The sequence below is a fragment of the Hippopotamus amphibius genome, chromosome 1, assembly GCF_030028045.1.
Source record: "Hippopotamus amphibius kiboko isolate mHipAmp2 chromosome 1, mHipAmp2.hap2, whole genome shotgun sequence".
NCBI lineage: Eukaryota > Metazoa > Chordata > Mammalia > Artiodactyla > Hippopotamidae > Hippopotamus > Hippopotamus amphibius.
Window position 1 is genome coordinate 161,961,546 of NC_080186.1, and position 15,722 is coordinate 161,977,267.

A 15,722-nucleotide genomic window follows, 5' to 3' on the forward strand; every position below is an offset into this window, starting at 1 on the left:
CTCATACTGTGGGGGAAATTTAGAGATTAGAGTGGGATAAAGAGACAAGAGAAGCTAAATATGAGGGGTTGTCTTAGCTGACTCTTGCTTCACGGTCTTGTAGTTTAATGGGCCCTGGGGGAAGGCTGAGGGCCAGTGTCTGAGTATTGCCTGCTCCTCAGCCCTTACAGTAAGTATAAGCCGAGACCTGCCCGCTTCTGAGGACTGCGTGAGAAACATACCATATAACAGGTGTGCAAATTCCCCATAAACTTACATTACGAACGGTGTTGGTGATCCTCTACCCCAAGAGGCGCCTCTAAGAGAGCGGCTCTTTTAAGAGGCGGGCCCCATGCCTACTAACAAAGGAAGTCCCCGCCCCTGGTCGCCAAGGTGCTTTGTGGCGTCTCATTCTCATTGGTGCGCGTCACCGGGGAGGCAGCCCGCGGCAGCCATTTCCAACGAGCTGGCGGGGGCGAAAGATGGCGACGCCCGTCGGGTGGTCGCAGGGGGGGTCAGGATCGGTGTGTCTCGCCTTCGATCAACTGCGGGACGTGATTGAGTCTCAGGAGGAACTGATCCACCAGCTGAGGAACGTGGTATGCAGCCAGAAGAGCTGGGGGATGCCAGACGGGACGCCTAAGTGGTGGAGGCGGGGCCCGACCCCGTCCCGATGCCGGGGCGGGCCGAGAGCACATTGCCAATGGCGTCATCATAAGGAGGCGGGGCCCAGATGTGTTCTGGCTAATGGGGTAGAACCTTTTTAGGGGCAATGCCTCATGAATATTTACCAGGGAATTTTAGGCAAAACCAAGTTCTCTACTCTCTTTGCCTGGTTGTGCGGGGCCTGGTAGATGTGCCCATCTATTCACTGAGCTTTAGTTTACCCACTTCTTTTCTTTTTTTTTCTTTTTGGCCGCCCCGTGTGGCTTGTGGGATCTTAGTTGCCTGACAGGGATCCAGCGCTGGCCTCTGGCAGTGAAAGCGGGAGTCCTAACCACTGGAGTACCAGGGAATTCCCAATTTCCTCATTTCTAATTGAAGATGACTTCACTGACTTCCCAAGTCTCTTTTGTGCAGAGTAACTATAACATCCTTCCTATTGTATGAAATCCTCTCCTTATGCTGAGTACAGTAAGCACAGAATTGGCTAATCACATGTTGACTTAAGGGCTTCCAACCCCTTTATGTCCGTTTGTTTTTGCCTTGTTAATCAAACCCCCATTCATGGGTGCAAAGCATTGGAGCCACAGATTACCTGGACCAGCATGGTAAAATCCTGGCCAACTGGAGTTTGTGGTTATTCTGTTTTGTTTTTTATCTTGATAAAAAGGTGGGGACATATAAGCTGACTTCATATCTATTTCTTTAATGGTAGCATGCAGCTCTGGATACTGAATTACCTGCATACCTTTAGGTACCTAGGTCTTTGTGTTGACAGCTGGACTTTGCATGTGTGTTCTCACCATTTGGAACACTTTTCTCTTCCATCCTCTTTTTCTGGCCCACCCCTATTTAGCAGTCAAATATCAGGTTGATGTTCCCTGCCCTTGAAGCTGTTCTGAGCCTTCCCCAGGCCGGGTCAGGGGCCTCCTCTGGGAACCTCCGTCATAGCACACACAGTGTTAGAAGTGGTGGCCATGGGCTGTCGTCTCCATGAGACTTGTTACTCCTTAAGAGCAGGACCTAGAGCTGAGCATCAGTGAATCTGGAATGAACTCTCCCTTCCCTGGGCCCCAGTGTCATCCTAGGTGCCCTGGGCATCATCCCATTATCTGTCCTCACTCCTGGTCCCTAGAGAAACCCCTACCACCCCAGCCCCTCCCTGAGCCAGGCTCTGTTGCAGATGGTTCTCCAGGATGAAAATTTTGTCAGTAAAGAAGAGTTCCAGGCAGTGGAGAAAAAGCTGGTGGTAAGTAATGGCCTCTGTCAGCTTCTGATCTTCCCCCATTTCCCAGGATCCCTGTGGTTGGGCAGAGTCATTGAGTATTGGCCTCTGAGAACCTCCAGCCCCAATAGTAAGGACAGAATCTTCCTGTACCCTGGCTTCTAAGTGCCCCTCTGAGAAAGGGGGCTGGTTAAGGGAGCTAGGAGACCCAATGTGGCTTGGGATAATGAGGTCACTGCTGCTGCCCCTGCAGGAAGAGAAAGCTGCCCATGCCAAGACCAAGGTTCTCCTGGCCAAGGAGGAGGAGAAGTTGCAGTTTGCCCTCGGAGAGGTAGAGGTGCTATCTAAACAGCTGGAGAAAGAGAAGCTGGCCTTTGAAAAGGCGTGAGTGGGCCTTGGTATTGGGGGAACGGTTAGGGGTCCGATCTGCCCATCCGCCTTCCCACCCTTTCTTATCTTCTCCACTCAGGCTTTCCAGTGTCAAGAGCAGAGCCCTGCAGGAGTCCAGCAAGAAGGACCAGCTCATCACCAAATGCAATGGTAGGCGGGAGGCCCGTGCTCCCTCCCATGCTTACATACATGGGCTTTTCCCTAACAGCCCAGTGCCTGTGTCCAGAGCAGGGTTTCACCCCAACTTCTGTCCCTGGCTGAGGATACAGGCAAGCCCAGGTGGGCCACACCTTCGCAAAGGCCTTCAGGGACCAGGCAGGCCACGGAAATGAGGGAAGCAGTTGGTGTACGATATTCTTCATGGCCATAAAGGAACGGGCTCGCTCCCATTTTTCTTGAAACATACGACATTCTTAGTCCAACTTTTTGTGTTCCCACTTTTGATAACTATTAGAAATAGTGTACTTTACTCATAACTCTGTTACTAGAGGAACAACGGGGCAAGCACAGACCTGTGTGGAAGCTGACCCTTAGTCTCAGTGCTGGGGGCCCAGTGGGAGGAGGGAGCTGTGGTCATGTGGAGACTCATGCCCCCTTTAAGGGCCTAGTACCTCTGCTCTGGGAATACAGGCCCAGTACTGTCAGATCTTTAAAAAAGAAACTGGAAAGCACATTTTACAGGAAGCTTCTCTGACTTTTTAGTGTTGGCAACTGATTTAGAAATTTTTTAAGTATTGTATGGGCCAAGGAAAATATCTGTGGGCCATTAGTTCTCAACTCTGGTCTATGCAGATGCCTGTGGCCATTTGTTGCCTCAGTTGGTGCTCTGAGTTGTGGGGCACTTTCAGTCAGCTACCCAGTGTTCTGAGACCTTAGGACCCCCTTTCATTTTCCCAGAATGCTGAACTCCCCTTATGTAGTTTGAGAAGTAGATATGAATTCGATATTCAACTTCCTTCATTCACTGCAGTATTCATTTAGAGTAGGCCAGAGTTCAAGCCCAAAAGAGGTTCAGGGTCTCTCCTGATGGGCCCCCACCTGGAGCCTTGGGCACCCTCTACCCACCAGTGCAGCCTTTTCTCTCCCCTGGTGATTACTCTCACTGAAAATATGCCAGTAGGCTGCCATCTTGATCTGGCCAAGTGGACTAACAAGCCTCATGGTTGTTTGATCAAGGGATCCTATTAGGGCCTCCTGGGGCCCAACAGGCAGTCATTGCTTCCATACCCAAGGATGCTGGTCCCCTAGTCCTTCCCCTTTCCCTGGGCATCCCCTTCACTTCCCTAAAAGGAACCCAGGGTCCTTTGCTGGTGGTGCTAGAGGCCCTTCCTGTAGGACATTTCCTAGAGATCAGCCAAGGCCTCAGGGCTCTGCATCTGCTCGTGGAAGGTGTGTGAGTCACGGGGAGGATCCTGGCTGCCTCCCCTGAGAATGTCCTGAACCACTCCAGTAGGGCATAAGCCCTCCCCTGAGCAAATCTGGTGACCTGAGCCACCCTCTGGCCTGTCTCCTATCCCCCACCCTTCCCTGCACCTCCCTTTGTGTGGTTCCAGTTTGGTTTTACACTGACATAGTTCCTTATTCTTCTCAAAAGGCTTTTCTAACCATTCTCTCATTGGGTGCCATTTATTCTAAATTTAGCTCTCATTTATTTTAAAAGATTCAAACAAATTTCTGATGGTTTTTTTTCCCATAAGAACTTCACAAGCAATCAGTTTGGATTCGCTGGATGACCTGGGGAAGGAGGCTCGATAGTTCTGGTCCTGTGACCCAGCAAGCCCATGTTTTTCATTCTTTTCATTCACCCGTGTCTCTCTTCAACGTGTGCCTTGACTTTTTACCACATCTTCTCTTCTGAAACCTTAACTGCTTCAGAATTTCTGCATTTTCAGAGTTTATGTTCTAGTTAATCTTTGTCCAGCCTTTAAAAGCAGTAGGATTTTCCTGTGAGGATCAGAATTTTCCAGGGCTCCCTAAGGGACATTACATAAACAGAGCAACCCCAGATCCCTACAGCCTCATTGGATTTTAACCCAAGACACAAAACTCACCCTTGCATCTAATGAGCACTTAATCTGGGGGTAAGTTTTGCCACCACTGTCTTCCTGGGTCCTCCGTACCCACCTGTGGAATAGCGATCCTGTCTTCTCCCCTGAAGCCCTAACACAGGGCTGGACATCCAGCTGGCCCTCAGTAGGTCCGATTGGATTGAGGTGACTGAACTAGGTCATGTTTCTAAGACCTAAACCCCCAGGGGACATCCTATTCATTCCTTCCACAAATAAATGTATTGTGCATCTACCATGTGCCAGGTACTATTTTAGGCCTTAGGGTTAAAGCCGTGAATAAAACAAAAATCCTTGTCCTTGTGGACTTTATATCCTAGTTGAAAAGACAAATGAGCAAAACATATGGTCGGTGAAATATACGTGCTAAGAAGGAAAATAAAGCCGGAAAAAGGGGTAGGAAGAATTGGGAAGTATTGTAATTTTAGACTCGGAAGGTGGATATGGGCAAAGAGCTGCAGGAGTTGAGGGCAGGACTGACCATCTCTCTCCAAGGGCCTTTGCATGCCCTCATGTGGGCCACCTGGTCCACAATAGAGTTGTGAAGTCACTGACACATTCACCCAGATGTTGTCCCCCCCACCCCCCCAGCGCATCAGGACTCCATAATAAACTCATTCTTACGAAGATATTAGCAACTACTCTTGGACAACCCCTGGGTGGGGGGAGCCAAGTTCTGAAAAGATCCATGAGGGAATGCCTTATCTTAGGAAGGAGCCCATGGGATGGGAACCACTCCTCCTCCCTGCCTCTCTCCCCCACAGAAATTGAGTCTCACATTATAAAGCAAGAAGATATACTTAATGGCAAAGAGAATGAGATTAAGGAGTTGCAGCAAGTTATCAGCCAGCAGAAAGAGATCTTCAGGTGAGGGGTCCGGGCCAGGCTGGGGGTTGTTGATGGAAGTGGGGAGCCAGACCTCTGGCCCCTACCCTGGGCTGTCCCCAGCCCACGCCCAGCTGGCTCCGTTGCAGGAATCACATGTCTGACTTCCGGATCCAGAAGCAGCAGGAGAACTACATGGCCCAGGTGCTGGACCAGAAGCATAAGAAAGCCTCGGGGGCGCGTCAGGCCCGGAGCCGCCAGCGTCCCAGGGAAAAATAAAACGGTCGTCACCTTCCTGTTATCTGGCTGTAATGCCCAACCTCTGCCTTCTCTGCTGTGGGGGTCCCCATCCTGACCCTTCCTATCCCTGTGGGTATCTCCCTCAGGCCTCACAGTGGCCTGGACCCCAGGGAAGAGGTAGGGCAAAATGCAAAAGACACTCTCCTTCCTTCCTCCCCGCCTGCCTTTTGGACCACCGCCTGCCAGCCCACTCCTGTGTTCAGAAGTCTGAGGATGCTCCAGCCCCTGCTACCCTCTTCCTCCCTCCTTCCCTTGGGTAGTAGTGGGGGCCCATGGGATATGGGGTTGTAGCCTAGGGAAGGACTACTTGGTTGTCTAGTAGGCACTGTCCCTTCTTACTCTTGGTATTAAGTTCCTTTCTACATAAACAATCCTGGTTACTCCAGTGCCCTGGTAAATTTAACTCCCAACTTGAAGGGCTATGTGTGTATGTGTTGTGTATGTATCTGTGAGAAGCCTTGACTGGAGAGTTCAAAGGTGGTGGGTTCCAGGACCACAATGAATTTGGGAAATCGGTTTCCATTACATAACAAGAACATTATACCTGTGAATCACATTTGCACCTTCTTATACTTCTCCCAAACAGAAGCTTATTAGTCTGCACAAATGGAGGAAGGGGAAAGGACAGTGCTTTGTGTGTGTGTGTGTGTGTGTGTGTGTGTGTGTGTGTGTGTGTGTGTGTGTGATTTCTTTTTTTGCTATGTCTATTTTTAAGGTGGGGTACTAGTCTATAAAGGGGCTATGACTTGCTCAAGTTGCATATGCAGGGCTGGATGTGATGGACCAGCTTGATCCTCTCAGAAGCCATCACTAATGTGCCCTAGGTGATTAAGGGGACACACCCAGGCAGGGGACCCACTCAAGGGAGGCTGAGTCAAATTTGTCTAGCCTTTCCTGGGTCAGTGTGAGTGTGAGTGCATAGGAGGGGCCAGTGCTCTTGCTGGGGCCAGCTGTGGCCTGAGTCATAGCAGGACCTTGAAGCCAGAAGTTTAAGGGCAAGTGGTGCCCACTGTCATTGTCGCAGGATAGTGACAGGTGGTGGCTGTTTCCCCATCAGCACTTGTCCCCAGGGCATGTCCTGAGGTGGTGGGGGCTGGAATGAGGGCCTTGTGAGTGCCTGGGGGAGCACAGAGCTATTCTTGCCTCAGAGGAGCTTTAGAGAAGGGACCACAGCTACCCCCAAAGGTTCCTAAGAGACGCTGCATCAGCATCTGGGAGTTGTTCTGGCAGCCTGAAAAGCTAGAGCGTCCCCTCCAGCATGGGTTTCCACGAAGAGCAGTGGGCCCAGCCAGGGACAGCAGTTTTTTGAGGCCGCAGTACAACTTTTGGAGTGGGGGGAGCCCTCCACATCATGCTCCTTTACCAAAGGTGAGGGGGGGTGATGGGTTAAGAAAGGTGGTGGGTGCACCGTTATGAGCTCTAGCTGGGATAGGCTATGGGAGGGCCAAGGGAGGAGGGGTGCACTGCAGTGATGGGAAGACGCTGGGGGCTGACAAAGATGAAATTGCTAGCAAGACCTGAGTTGTTTGGTCTCCGGCTCACAGTCTGATCCACACACCGTAGTGCTTGCTATCAGGCAGGTCCCTGCTAAGCCTCAGTTCCCTCACCTGTGATGGATGAGCGGAGTTGGGCCTAGCTCCTGGGTCCAAGTTGGATGCCTGCGCTCTCCTCACCTTCCTGTCAACCAAAGCCTGGAATGCCATCCCAGGCTCTCCCGGCCGCGCCGGAGGAGGGGTCTGGGAGGGTAGGACCCAGGGCCCAGGTCTCTCGATGCCTACGCCTCTGTCTCGCGAGCGGACGCGGCCGCTTTAAGGCGCGGTGACCCCACAGCACCCGCGGGCGGGGCGGGGACAGTGCGGGCGTCCGCGGCACCAGCGGAGGCGAATGCGAGGGAGGTAGTGCGCGGCGTCCGGCCCCAGCATGCTGACCGCGCTCGCCCCGCCAGCCCTGCCCGGGCTCCCAGGGCGGCTGCCCGCTGCCCCCACTCGGCGCCAGGACTCCTCGGGTTCGTCAGGCTCCTACCACACGGCTCCGGGTTCTCCGGAGCCCCCGGACGCTGGGCCGGACGCGGAGGGCTGGGCGAATTGGCCCAGGGTGGCCCCTGTGCTGGGGGCGGGCGCGCAGCCTCGCCTGTCCGTCAGAGCCCAGAATAGCCGCCAGCAGCTCGGGCCCGGCTCGGGTTTCCCGCGAGGCCCGGCCTCGGGCCCGCGGCCACCCCAGCCCCAGCTGCGCATGCTGCCGTCGGGGGAGATGGAAGTCATCTTCGGCGCAGGGCCGCTGTTCAGCCGCCCCGACGCAGAAGAGAGCGAGGTGCAACAGCTCACGACGCGGGCCTTCCGCAGCCTCTCTCCGTCCAGGTCTGCGTCTCCCATCCCGGACGAACCGCAGCCCGAGGGCCCCGACGATGGCTCCCGCTGGGCCACCTTCCTGGAGCTGCGGCCTCTCGGGCCGAGTCCTGCCACCCCAGCGCAGTTCGAGTGTGTGGAAGTGGCGCTGGAGGAGCGTGCCGCGCCTGCTGGGCCCCGGACGGTGCCCAAACGTCAGATCGAGCTGCGGCCCCGGCCCCAGAGTCCCCCGCGGGAGGCCAGCGCGCCGCATCCCCGACTGCTCCTGCGCACCGGCTCCCTGGACGAGTCTCTGGGCCGCCTGCACGCTGCCGCGGACCTCGTGCAGACGGCGCTGGCCAGAAAACTAAGCCCCGCGACCCCTACTCCAAGCAGTGCCACCTTCGGACCCCCGGTGCCGCCAGAGCCTGCGACCCCGGAAACGCCCCGCAGTACTCGAGCGGCCCTGGAGGAGGCCAGGTCTCGCCCACATCGTGTGTATCATAGTTCAGCCCCCGCCAGGACCCCACGACCGTGGCCTAGCCTCCGTGAGCGCGCAATTCGGCGCGACAAGCCCGCGCCCGGGACCGAGCCTCTGGGTCCAGTTAGTTCCAGCATCTTCCTGCAGTCTGGGGAGAAGACCCATGAGACACACCATCAGGAACCCAAGACTCGGTTCCCACGAGAGACTCCTGATCGAACCGTCCTGAGGGCACAGAGTCCGCCTTTCCAGTCTAGGGCCCCCTGGGAGGTTTCAAGTAAGGCTGTGAGGCCGAGGAGCCCATCACCGCTGTGGCAAGCCTCAAATGGGACCGTGCGGGGTCCTCACTGCCCCTCCCCCCAGAACCTGTCCCCGTGGAATCGGGCTATTCGGAAGGTGAGTAGTCCGTCGCTCCCCGAGGCATCCTCCGCATGGGAAAGTAAGGATACTGCTGTCACGGAAACTGTCAGCAGAAAGAGTCCTTCCCCTCCGACCCTTTCCCAGTGGAATCGGGGTGTTGCCAGGGCAAGAAGCCCATCCCCCAAAGCTCCTTCCTCGTGGGAGGTTCCGCATCCGGCAGATGGGGATACAGTTGAGGGGAGTAGGAGCCCGTCCCCGCCGACCTTGTCCTCATGGGAGACTCCAGATCGTCCTATTGGGACGTGGAGCCCATCGCCCCAAGAGACGTGGGACTCCACAGTGCAGAGCTCATCGGTAGTGTCTACGCGGGAAGCTATGAATGGCGTAGCCCAGAAGGAACTGGTACCGCCCCCGCCATCTGCACCCGGGACTCCAGAGCTAACAGAGGCGCAGAGTGCGTCCCCTCGGGAGATGCCGGATCTTGCCTTCCGAGGCAGCCAGCTGTCGCCAGAGGTGGCTGCACCCCAGCTGCCCCTCAGTCACCTTGTGGGCACCCTGGATGCCGATGCGCGCCCGGAAGCCTTGGGCTCTGGAGAAGCGGCCTCGGGACGCCCGCGCGTGGCCATTCCGCGGCCCCGCGACGTGCGCAAGATAGTAAAGACCACGTACGCACCAACCTTCACGGCAGGCACCCCAGGCTCAGGCACCTCAGACTCAGGGCTGCCTGCGCCTCCTGCGGACCCCCGCGGGGAGGAAGGCGGCGCCTCCAAGACACAAGAGTTTCAGGCGCTGGGGCCCCCCGCCCCGGCTCACTACACTTCCGTTTTTCTCAAGGACTTTCTGCCGGTCGTGTCACACCCCTACGAGCCCCCAGAGCCAACCCCAGACACAGTCCCAAGGGACGTTACTCAGCCCAACGGGGTCCTGCGGCGGAGGGCAGAGAACAGCACGGCGAAACCCTTCGCGCGCACTGAGATCCGCCTGCCTGGTGCCTTGGCCTTAGGCCGCCGGCCGGAGGGAACGCGGGGAGTCGTGGTGCGCGGTCCTGGCGTAAAGAACCGGGATGCAGAGGCCCAGCGCCTGGTCCCCGACGACAAGGGTCGGACCAGCCCTCTAGGCGGCGCTCGCACCTCACCCCAGCAGTCGCCCAGAGGGCCGGCAGGGACCCAACCTCCCCGACCGCCCTGCCCTGGCTCTCCGCAGGCGCACCTTAGCTCGAGCTCTGGAATAGCACCCAAACTGGAGACGCCCCCTACGGTCCCTGAGCCCACGGTTGCAGTCCAGGCGCCCCTCCCGCGGGAGCCCCGGGCGCAGGCTAGCAGAACGGCCCCACCCCAGCCCCGCGCTGCCTCGGCGCCTCCTATGGACAGGTCCCCGGAAGGCCCCTCCCAGGGGGCGCGCAGGCCGTCCGGGGCCGCGCAGCCGGGGAAGGTCCTGGTGGACCCCGAGAGCGGCCGCTACTACTTTGTCGAGGCGCCGAGGCAGCCTCGGCTGCGGCTGCTCTTCGACCCTGAGAGCGGGCAGTATGTGGAGGTGCTGCTGCCACCCTCGCCCTCGGTGCCACTCAGCCGGGTCTACACCCCGGTGGCTCTGGGCCCCGGCCTCTACCCGTCGGCCTATGGGCCTATCCCTGGCCTCTCACTGCCACCATCCCCGGGCCCACCGGCCTTAAGCGGCCCCCACCTACCCTGGGCCTCCGAGGCGGGGCCCTTGGACGGGATGTACTACCTGCCAGCGAGCGGGACCCCCAGCCCTGCACCTCCTCTGCTCCTCTGTGCTCCACCCTCCAGCTTCGGTCCCGCCCAGCCCAGCAAGGGCTCCTTATTCCCCGTGTGAGGCCCCAGGGCCTGATCCCCATGGTGTTGAGGCCCATTGATGGCCTTGGAGGTTCTGGCATCCAGTCCTCTGCCCTCTTTTCCTTCTGTCACCTCTTTCTTTTACCCATCTCGTGCAGTCCTCAGACCAGAAGTTACCTTCAGAGTGCTTATCTGAGACACCTGGGGCTGATGGAGCTGGAGCTCAGGAAATGGCTGCCTGTTTCCTCCCCAACAAAATTGTATACCCCTTTCCCAAGCATCCCAGAGTGTGGTGTGTTGGGGTGTGTGTGTGTGTTGTGGGCTGAAAAAAATGCAAAACGTGAGAGTTGTGAGATAAGTTTTATTTGGGGCAAAATGAAAACTATAAGCCTGGGAGACAGCCTCTCAGATGGTTCTGAGAAACTGCTCTGAAGAGGTGAGGGAGGTCAGTATATATGTGAGTTTGGTGAAGGGGAATACATGCAATCGAGCACATTGCAGTTGGGCAGAAGGTTGCAGTTGGTCACAAGGAGCAGATGTCCATTAATAATTTTAGTGCTTTTCTAGATATGAGAATATGCAAGAAATTGGGCTCATAAAATCTGAAAATGTCTAACTATCTAAAGGCCTGTTCTGCCAGTTTTTCCCAGAGCAAAGAGGGCCTTATGCCTGATCTCTGCCCTGAACTCCTTTCAGGGTGTGTTTAAGGTCAGCAATTGCAGTAGCTAGTGATTTCATCCTTGTAGAGGCAGATGGCAAGAGACAATTTTTAGTTGGCAGTGTGAGAAATCCCAGGACATGTCCCCAGGAGCCGACCTGAGTGGGTGAAGGGGTTTCTCAGGGGCAACAGGAAATGGGAGCTGCAGGGGACAGGGCTGCCCCCAGAGGTAGTGAGCTGTCTGTCTTTCCCTGAAGGTGGGCCCAGCTGAGGTGGAGAAGGCTAGTGAGCACTGATGGGATGAAGAGAGAAGGACACTGGCTATCTAATCTGTTATTCTTTGCAAGAGGGTCTGAGCCTTGGCCTGGGAGGCTGTGGGGGAAAGTGACTAGTGCGCCCCCTAGGCGGGGCTCATCTGAGAAAGGGAGCTGTGGGGACAGGAGGTAGAGGTGGAGAGGGAAGTAATATGGGAGCGGCCACGGAGGGTCAGCCTGCGACTTGTGGTGGGGGGACGGGGGGAATGTGGGGGAGGTAACTGTAGTCTCCAGGTGGGAGTACTGCCCCTCATTTTCCCCTCAGCCCCCGCCTCTGACTTGGCTTGTCTAAGCCCTCAGAGCTGAACTGGCTTGTCCTGGGTTAGGAGTGGGGGTTCCAGCCATTCCCACCAAGGGTGGGGGATAGATGAATGCATTGTCAGGAAAGACTTAAAAGCAGGGCGGATGGTTGAGCTGGTTTCCCAGAGGAGACTCTTGACCTCTCTGGGTGGGGTGGAGGGTGGTTTAGGGCTGGCAAAAGAAGGGATGCCCCTGTGAGGAGCCCTCATCTTATTCCACTCCCCTGGTAACAGACGTGGCAACCATGCCGAGGGAGGGGCTGGCTCTGCAAGCTGGTCACAACGTAGGAAGGGACAGGACCCAGAACCTGTGTTCCAATTGCCTTGAGATTCCAGGAGCCTCTGAGGAGAGCAGAGGGAGATGCAACCGGGTGCGAGGTACTCCGTGTGGGGGTCTGTGTAGAGTTCTGAGTGAAGTAGCTGGGCCTTGCTGGACTGGTATGTGATGTGACGGGTCTAGGGAAGAACAGTTAACATTAGAAGCAGTGTCAGGGATGGAGATCAATGCCTTCCTTAATTTCCAGGCCTCTGAGGGGTCTGGATCCCTTGGAGTCACTGCCCCCTTGCCTTGGACTGGAAGCTGACTGAGAGAATTATGAGTCAGAATAACCTGACATCTTTCTGTGGCTGGAGATACTGGCCCCGATGGCAAGGAGGGCCCTGGGCCACTCTTGGGCCCCTCACCGCATCATGGTGTGCAATAAATCGCTGACCCAACGGCCATGATGGCTGGAATAACTGGTGTAAGGTGTCTAATTTCCTGCTGCGGTCCATTAACACCCCCTACAATGCCCTTCTGTGCCTGGGTGTGGCCTGGGGGAGGGGACCATGTGTGTCTTTCATACACTGGCGTCCCTGCCTCCGAGTACTTGCCTCTCAGGGAGGGAGCCTTGGCTGGCAGCCACACCTGTGGCTTGGATTCCAATCTCAGCATAGCTGTTCTAGCTCTGTGGCCTTGGATGTGTCACTTTTCTCTGAACCTTTGTGTCCTCAGGGGGAGATGATAGTAACCAGACACCTCCTCCCCCAAGGGGCTCAGCACAGCACCTGCCATGTGGCCAGGTCCCAGGACATGAGAGGTATCAGCCCCCGTGTGTCCTTGCCCAGCCCCTCTCCTTGCCTCATTGGCTGGAGCCAGGGTCCCACAAGAGGAGGTGCACACGTGGTGTCTCCAGGGCCCTGGGGGGAAGGGAGCGAATGGGAGGGTGAGGTGTCAGTTCCCCATTGGTCTGGGGCAGGCATTCTGGAGCAGCCCCCACTGCACACACACAAATGCACACCTGCACCCCAACCACAGCCCTTGCTCACTGAGCCGGCTCCACGGACCATGAGGCTGTCACTGTTGCTGCTGCTACTGGGGTCCTGGGCCATCCCAGGGGGCCTCGGCGATAGGGCCTCACGCACAGCCACTGCCCCAGAGCTGGACGATGAAGAGAAGTTCTCAGCTCACATGCCTGCTCACCTGCGCTGTGATGCCTGCAAGGCGGTGGCCTACCAGGTGAGTCCCCCTGCCCAGCAGGTCTCCTGCCCCTACCCAGGCCCCACCTCAAGCCAGACCTCTCCATTTACCTCAGATTCCACCACTGGCCTTTCATCCCTAAACCCCCACCTCCAGGCTTTGAGCTAGACTCAGCCTTCCGTGATATTGCCTTCTGGTCTTCCGCTCACCAGAACTGCTGTGCATCGGTTTACCTGTCTGCCCACAAAAAGCAGGCAATCTCTGGGACACCAGGGAGTCACTAGCTGTCCTCTCAGTCTCCTCCCTTTCCAGGCCCATCCTTAAGTCTGGACTCCTTCCCAAAGCGTAACTGGGGAGCACTGGTGTATTGTACACGTGTGCATGTTTGTCGAGTCCATGAGCATGTGTGTGTCTTGAGTTCACACACAAACCTGTCCAGCGTGCCTGAGTACTCTGTGTGTGTGTGCACGCGAGCAAGCATTCACACAGGGGCTATGAACACACGTGTCACTGAAGACTGGGAGGTTTTTTTTTCCTTTCCTGGTTCTTGTGGTTTAAAATAGCATGTGGTGATGAGCAGGTGTGCCCTGGGGGAGGGGCCCCAGTGCCCAGGCCTAACTTTCCAGCTCAGCATTTCCCACCCACCCACCCCATCCCAAGGCAGTGGATCCTGCCTCAGCTGGCATGGTCCCAGCTTTCTGGACCTCGGGGAAGGCCGTGAAGCCTGTCTCACAGGTGCTTCCTGCCCAAAGGCTCCATTGCCTCGTTCTTCCCCAGAGACCCAGGCTTCTGTTCTCCCCCCACCCACCCCTCCTTCCGCACCGAACAGTTCTGAAGCCCTGGTTCTCAACCCCTCCTTGTTCCAGATGTGGCAACATCTGACAAAGGCAGAGGCCAAGCTTCACACCCTGGACTCCGGGGACCGTGGCAAGCTGAGCGAGTCGGTATACACAGATGCCCTGGACCAGAGCTGCTCCCACAACTGGGAGGGGTGAGCTGAAAATCTGGCCCCTGCCTCCCTCTTCCAGGGGCAGGCTCCTGAGTGGGAGTTCCCATCTTCCCACTCACACGCCACACACACACTCCACTAGGGCTCCAGCCCAAGGGTGAGGACTGGCTGGAACAGAGTCTAAGCTCTGGAACTGGGAGCAAGAAGAAGGGTAAGGTGGCCATGGGACAAGATTGCTATGTGACTTTGGGCCAGGGGCTTTTCCTTTCTGGTCCTCAGTTTTTCAGCAGGGAGGATCAGAATCCGAGCACTAAACTCAGCAGATGCCCAGGGTGCCCAGTTTCATGTTGAGATTGTCTCCACTGATGCTGTCTCCCTCTCCTCCCCCTGCCTCCAGCTATGGCATTAGAGAAGTGGACCAGGTGAAACATCTCATGGGCCCAGGACTTAGCAAGGGGCCGGAGCCCAGCATCAGCGTGATGATCATGGGAGGGGCGTGGCCCACCAGGTGATGACTGGAGGGTTGGGGTGGGATGGAGCCCTCGCAACCTTGGTCTGCCCCCCTGCAGGCTGGGCAGAGTCTGAGGCTCCTGCTGGACTCCCCTAGGCTCTCCAAGACGTGCTTTCACTACCTGGGGGAGTTTGGAGAAGACCAGATCTATGAAGCCCACCAACAAGGTCGAGGGGCTCTGGAGGCGTTGCTGTGTGGAGGCCCCCAGGGCATCTGCTCAGAGGAGGCACCAGTCACAAGGGCAGAGCTCTAGTCCAGCTCTTCCTTCCCCTTCCTGCTCAGACCCTAAAGAGAGCTGAGCCTCCTCTGGGTCTGCCCCCTCCTTTCTGCAGGCTGCTTGGAGGGCAGGGAGGCCTTGCTCTTCTATGCTGCCACTCTCCTTCCCTCCTCCAGCTTCGGGGCCCTGGGACCTGGGGGTGGCCAAGGCCTTCCCCTCTGAACTCAAATAAAATCAGTGACCTCGATTCCTTCTCTCTGCAAAAGATGCTTTTGGGACTGTGGGGATAGATATGGGTGTTTCTGCTGATGTCCCTCCTAAAGAGGGTCAGGTACATGTCCCCACAATTTCCCAGAGGTAAGTGAGATCTGTCATGGTTGGAAATGAGTGAGCTGTCAAAGGCATATGGAACCAGTTATCTGAACGGCTGAAACCTCAGATCCCTCACGAGAGAAAAGAAAAGCCAAGGAAAACTCCATAAGCAGGCCGCCTGTGGACACACCCACTGCGTGCTACCTGTGCCCCTCCCAGAACACTACTCTCCCTGGGTCCACACCCAGTGGCTTCTCACTTTCTAGACTCTGCTTCTGACCCCAGCTGGCATGGTTGGGCCCTCGGTGCCCACCTGGGATAGGGCAGGGCAGGGCAGGGTTCCTGGAACAGGCTGGATTCAGTGTCTTGGCTCTACATCCTGCTCTCCCCAGAAATTCTTCTCACCTGGGGCCCTTCTCTTAGCAACGGAGAAACGACCTCCACCTGGGTCTGGGTATCTGGGTCGGTGGTGCCCCAGCTTGCGGTTTCCTTTGGGTCTCTGATCCTCCGGGACCCTGGGAGGAGGACAGAACAGTCACTCTAATCCCCTGCTGACTGATGCAGAAACCGAGGCTCAGACAATAAAAGAGGCTC

At 56.6% G+C, this 15,722-nt stretch overlaps 3 protein-coding genes across 5 annotated transcripts; all 3 read left to right on the forward strand.

Moving 5' to 3' along the window:
- The first annotated feature begins 436 nt into the window (after positions 1 to 436).
- Positions 437 to 5,864, forward strand: SPATA24 (spermatogenesis associated 24). 3 transcript variants are annotated; one of them, XM_057733798.1, is made up of 6 exons: positions 437 to 578; positions 1,826 to 1,891; positions 2,121 to 2,251; positions 2,337 to 2,407; positions 5,088 to 5,190; positions 5,298 to 5,864. In XM_057733798.1, exons 1-6 carry the CDS (start codon positions 462 to 464, stop codon positions 5,425 to 5,427), a joined length of 618 nt encoding a protein of 205 aa, XP_057589781.1. In that variant the 5' UTR covers positions 437 to 461; the 3' UTR covers positions 5,428 to 5,864. The 3 variants fall into 3 exon arrangements, with proteins under 3 accessions (XP_057589781.1, XP_057589790.1, XP_057589799.1); XM_057733807.1 differs by lacking the exon at positions 5,088 to 5,190; XM_057733816.1 differs by lacking the exons at positions 5,088 to 5,190; positions 5,298 to 5,864 and adding an exon at positions 3,955 to 5,074.
- Positions 5,865 to 7,368: 1,504 nt separating this feature from the next.
- On the forward strand, positions 7,369 to 12,413 carry PROB1 (proline rich basic protein 1). The gene has a single exon (XM_057733830.1). It carries the CDS (start codon positions 7,369 to 7,371, stop codon positions 10,447 to 10,449), a length of 3,081 nt encoding a protein of 1,026 aa, XP_057589813.1. The 3' UTR covers positions 10,450 to 12,413.
- MZB1 (marginal zone B and B1 cell specific protein) lies at positions 12,326 to 15,063 on the forward strand. Its single transcript, XM_057719770.1, is given in 7 exon segments — positions 12,326 to 12,373; positions 12,760 to 12,815; positions 12,817 to 12,862; positions 12,864 to 13,178; positions 14,006 to 14,130; positions 14,486 to 14,596; positions 14,696 to 15,063. Coding segments are annotated over 7 exon segments (858 nt in total). The 3' UTR covers positions 14,853 to 15,063.
- The last annotated feature ends 659 nt before the right edge of the window (positions 15,064 to 15,722 follow it).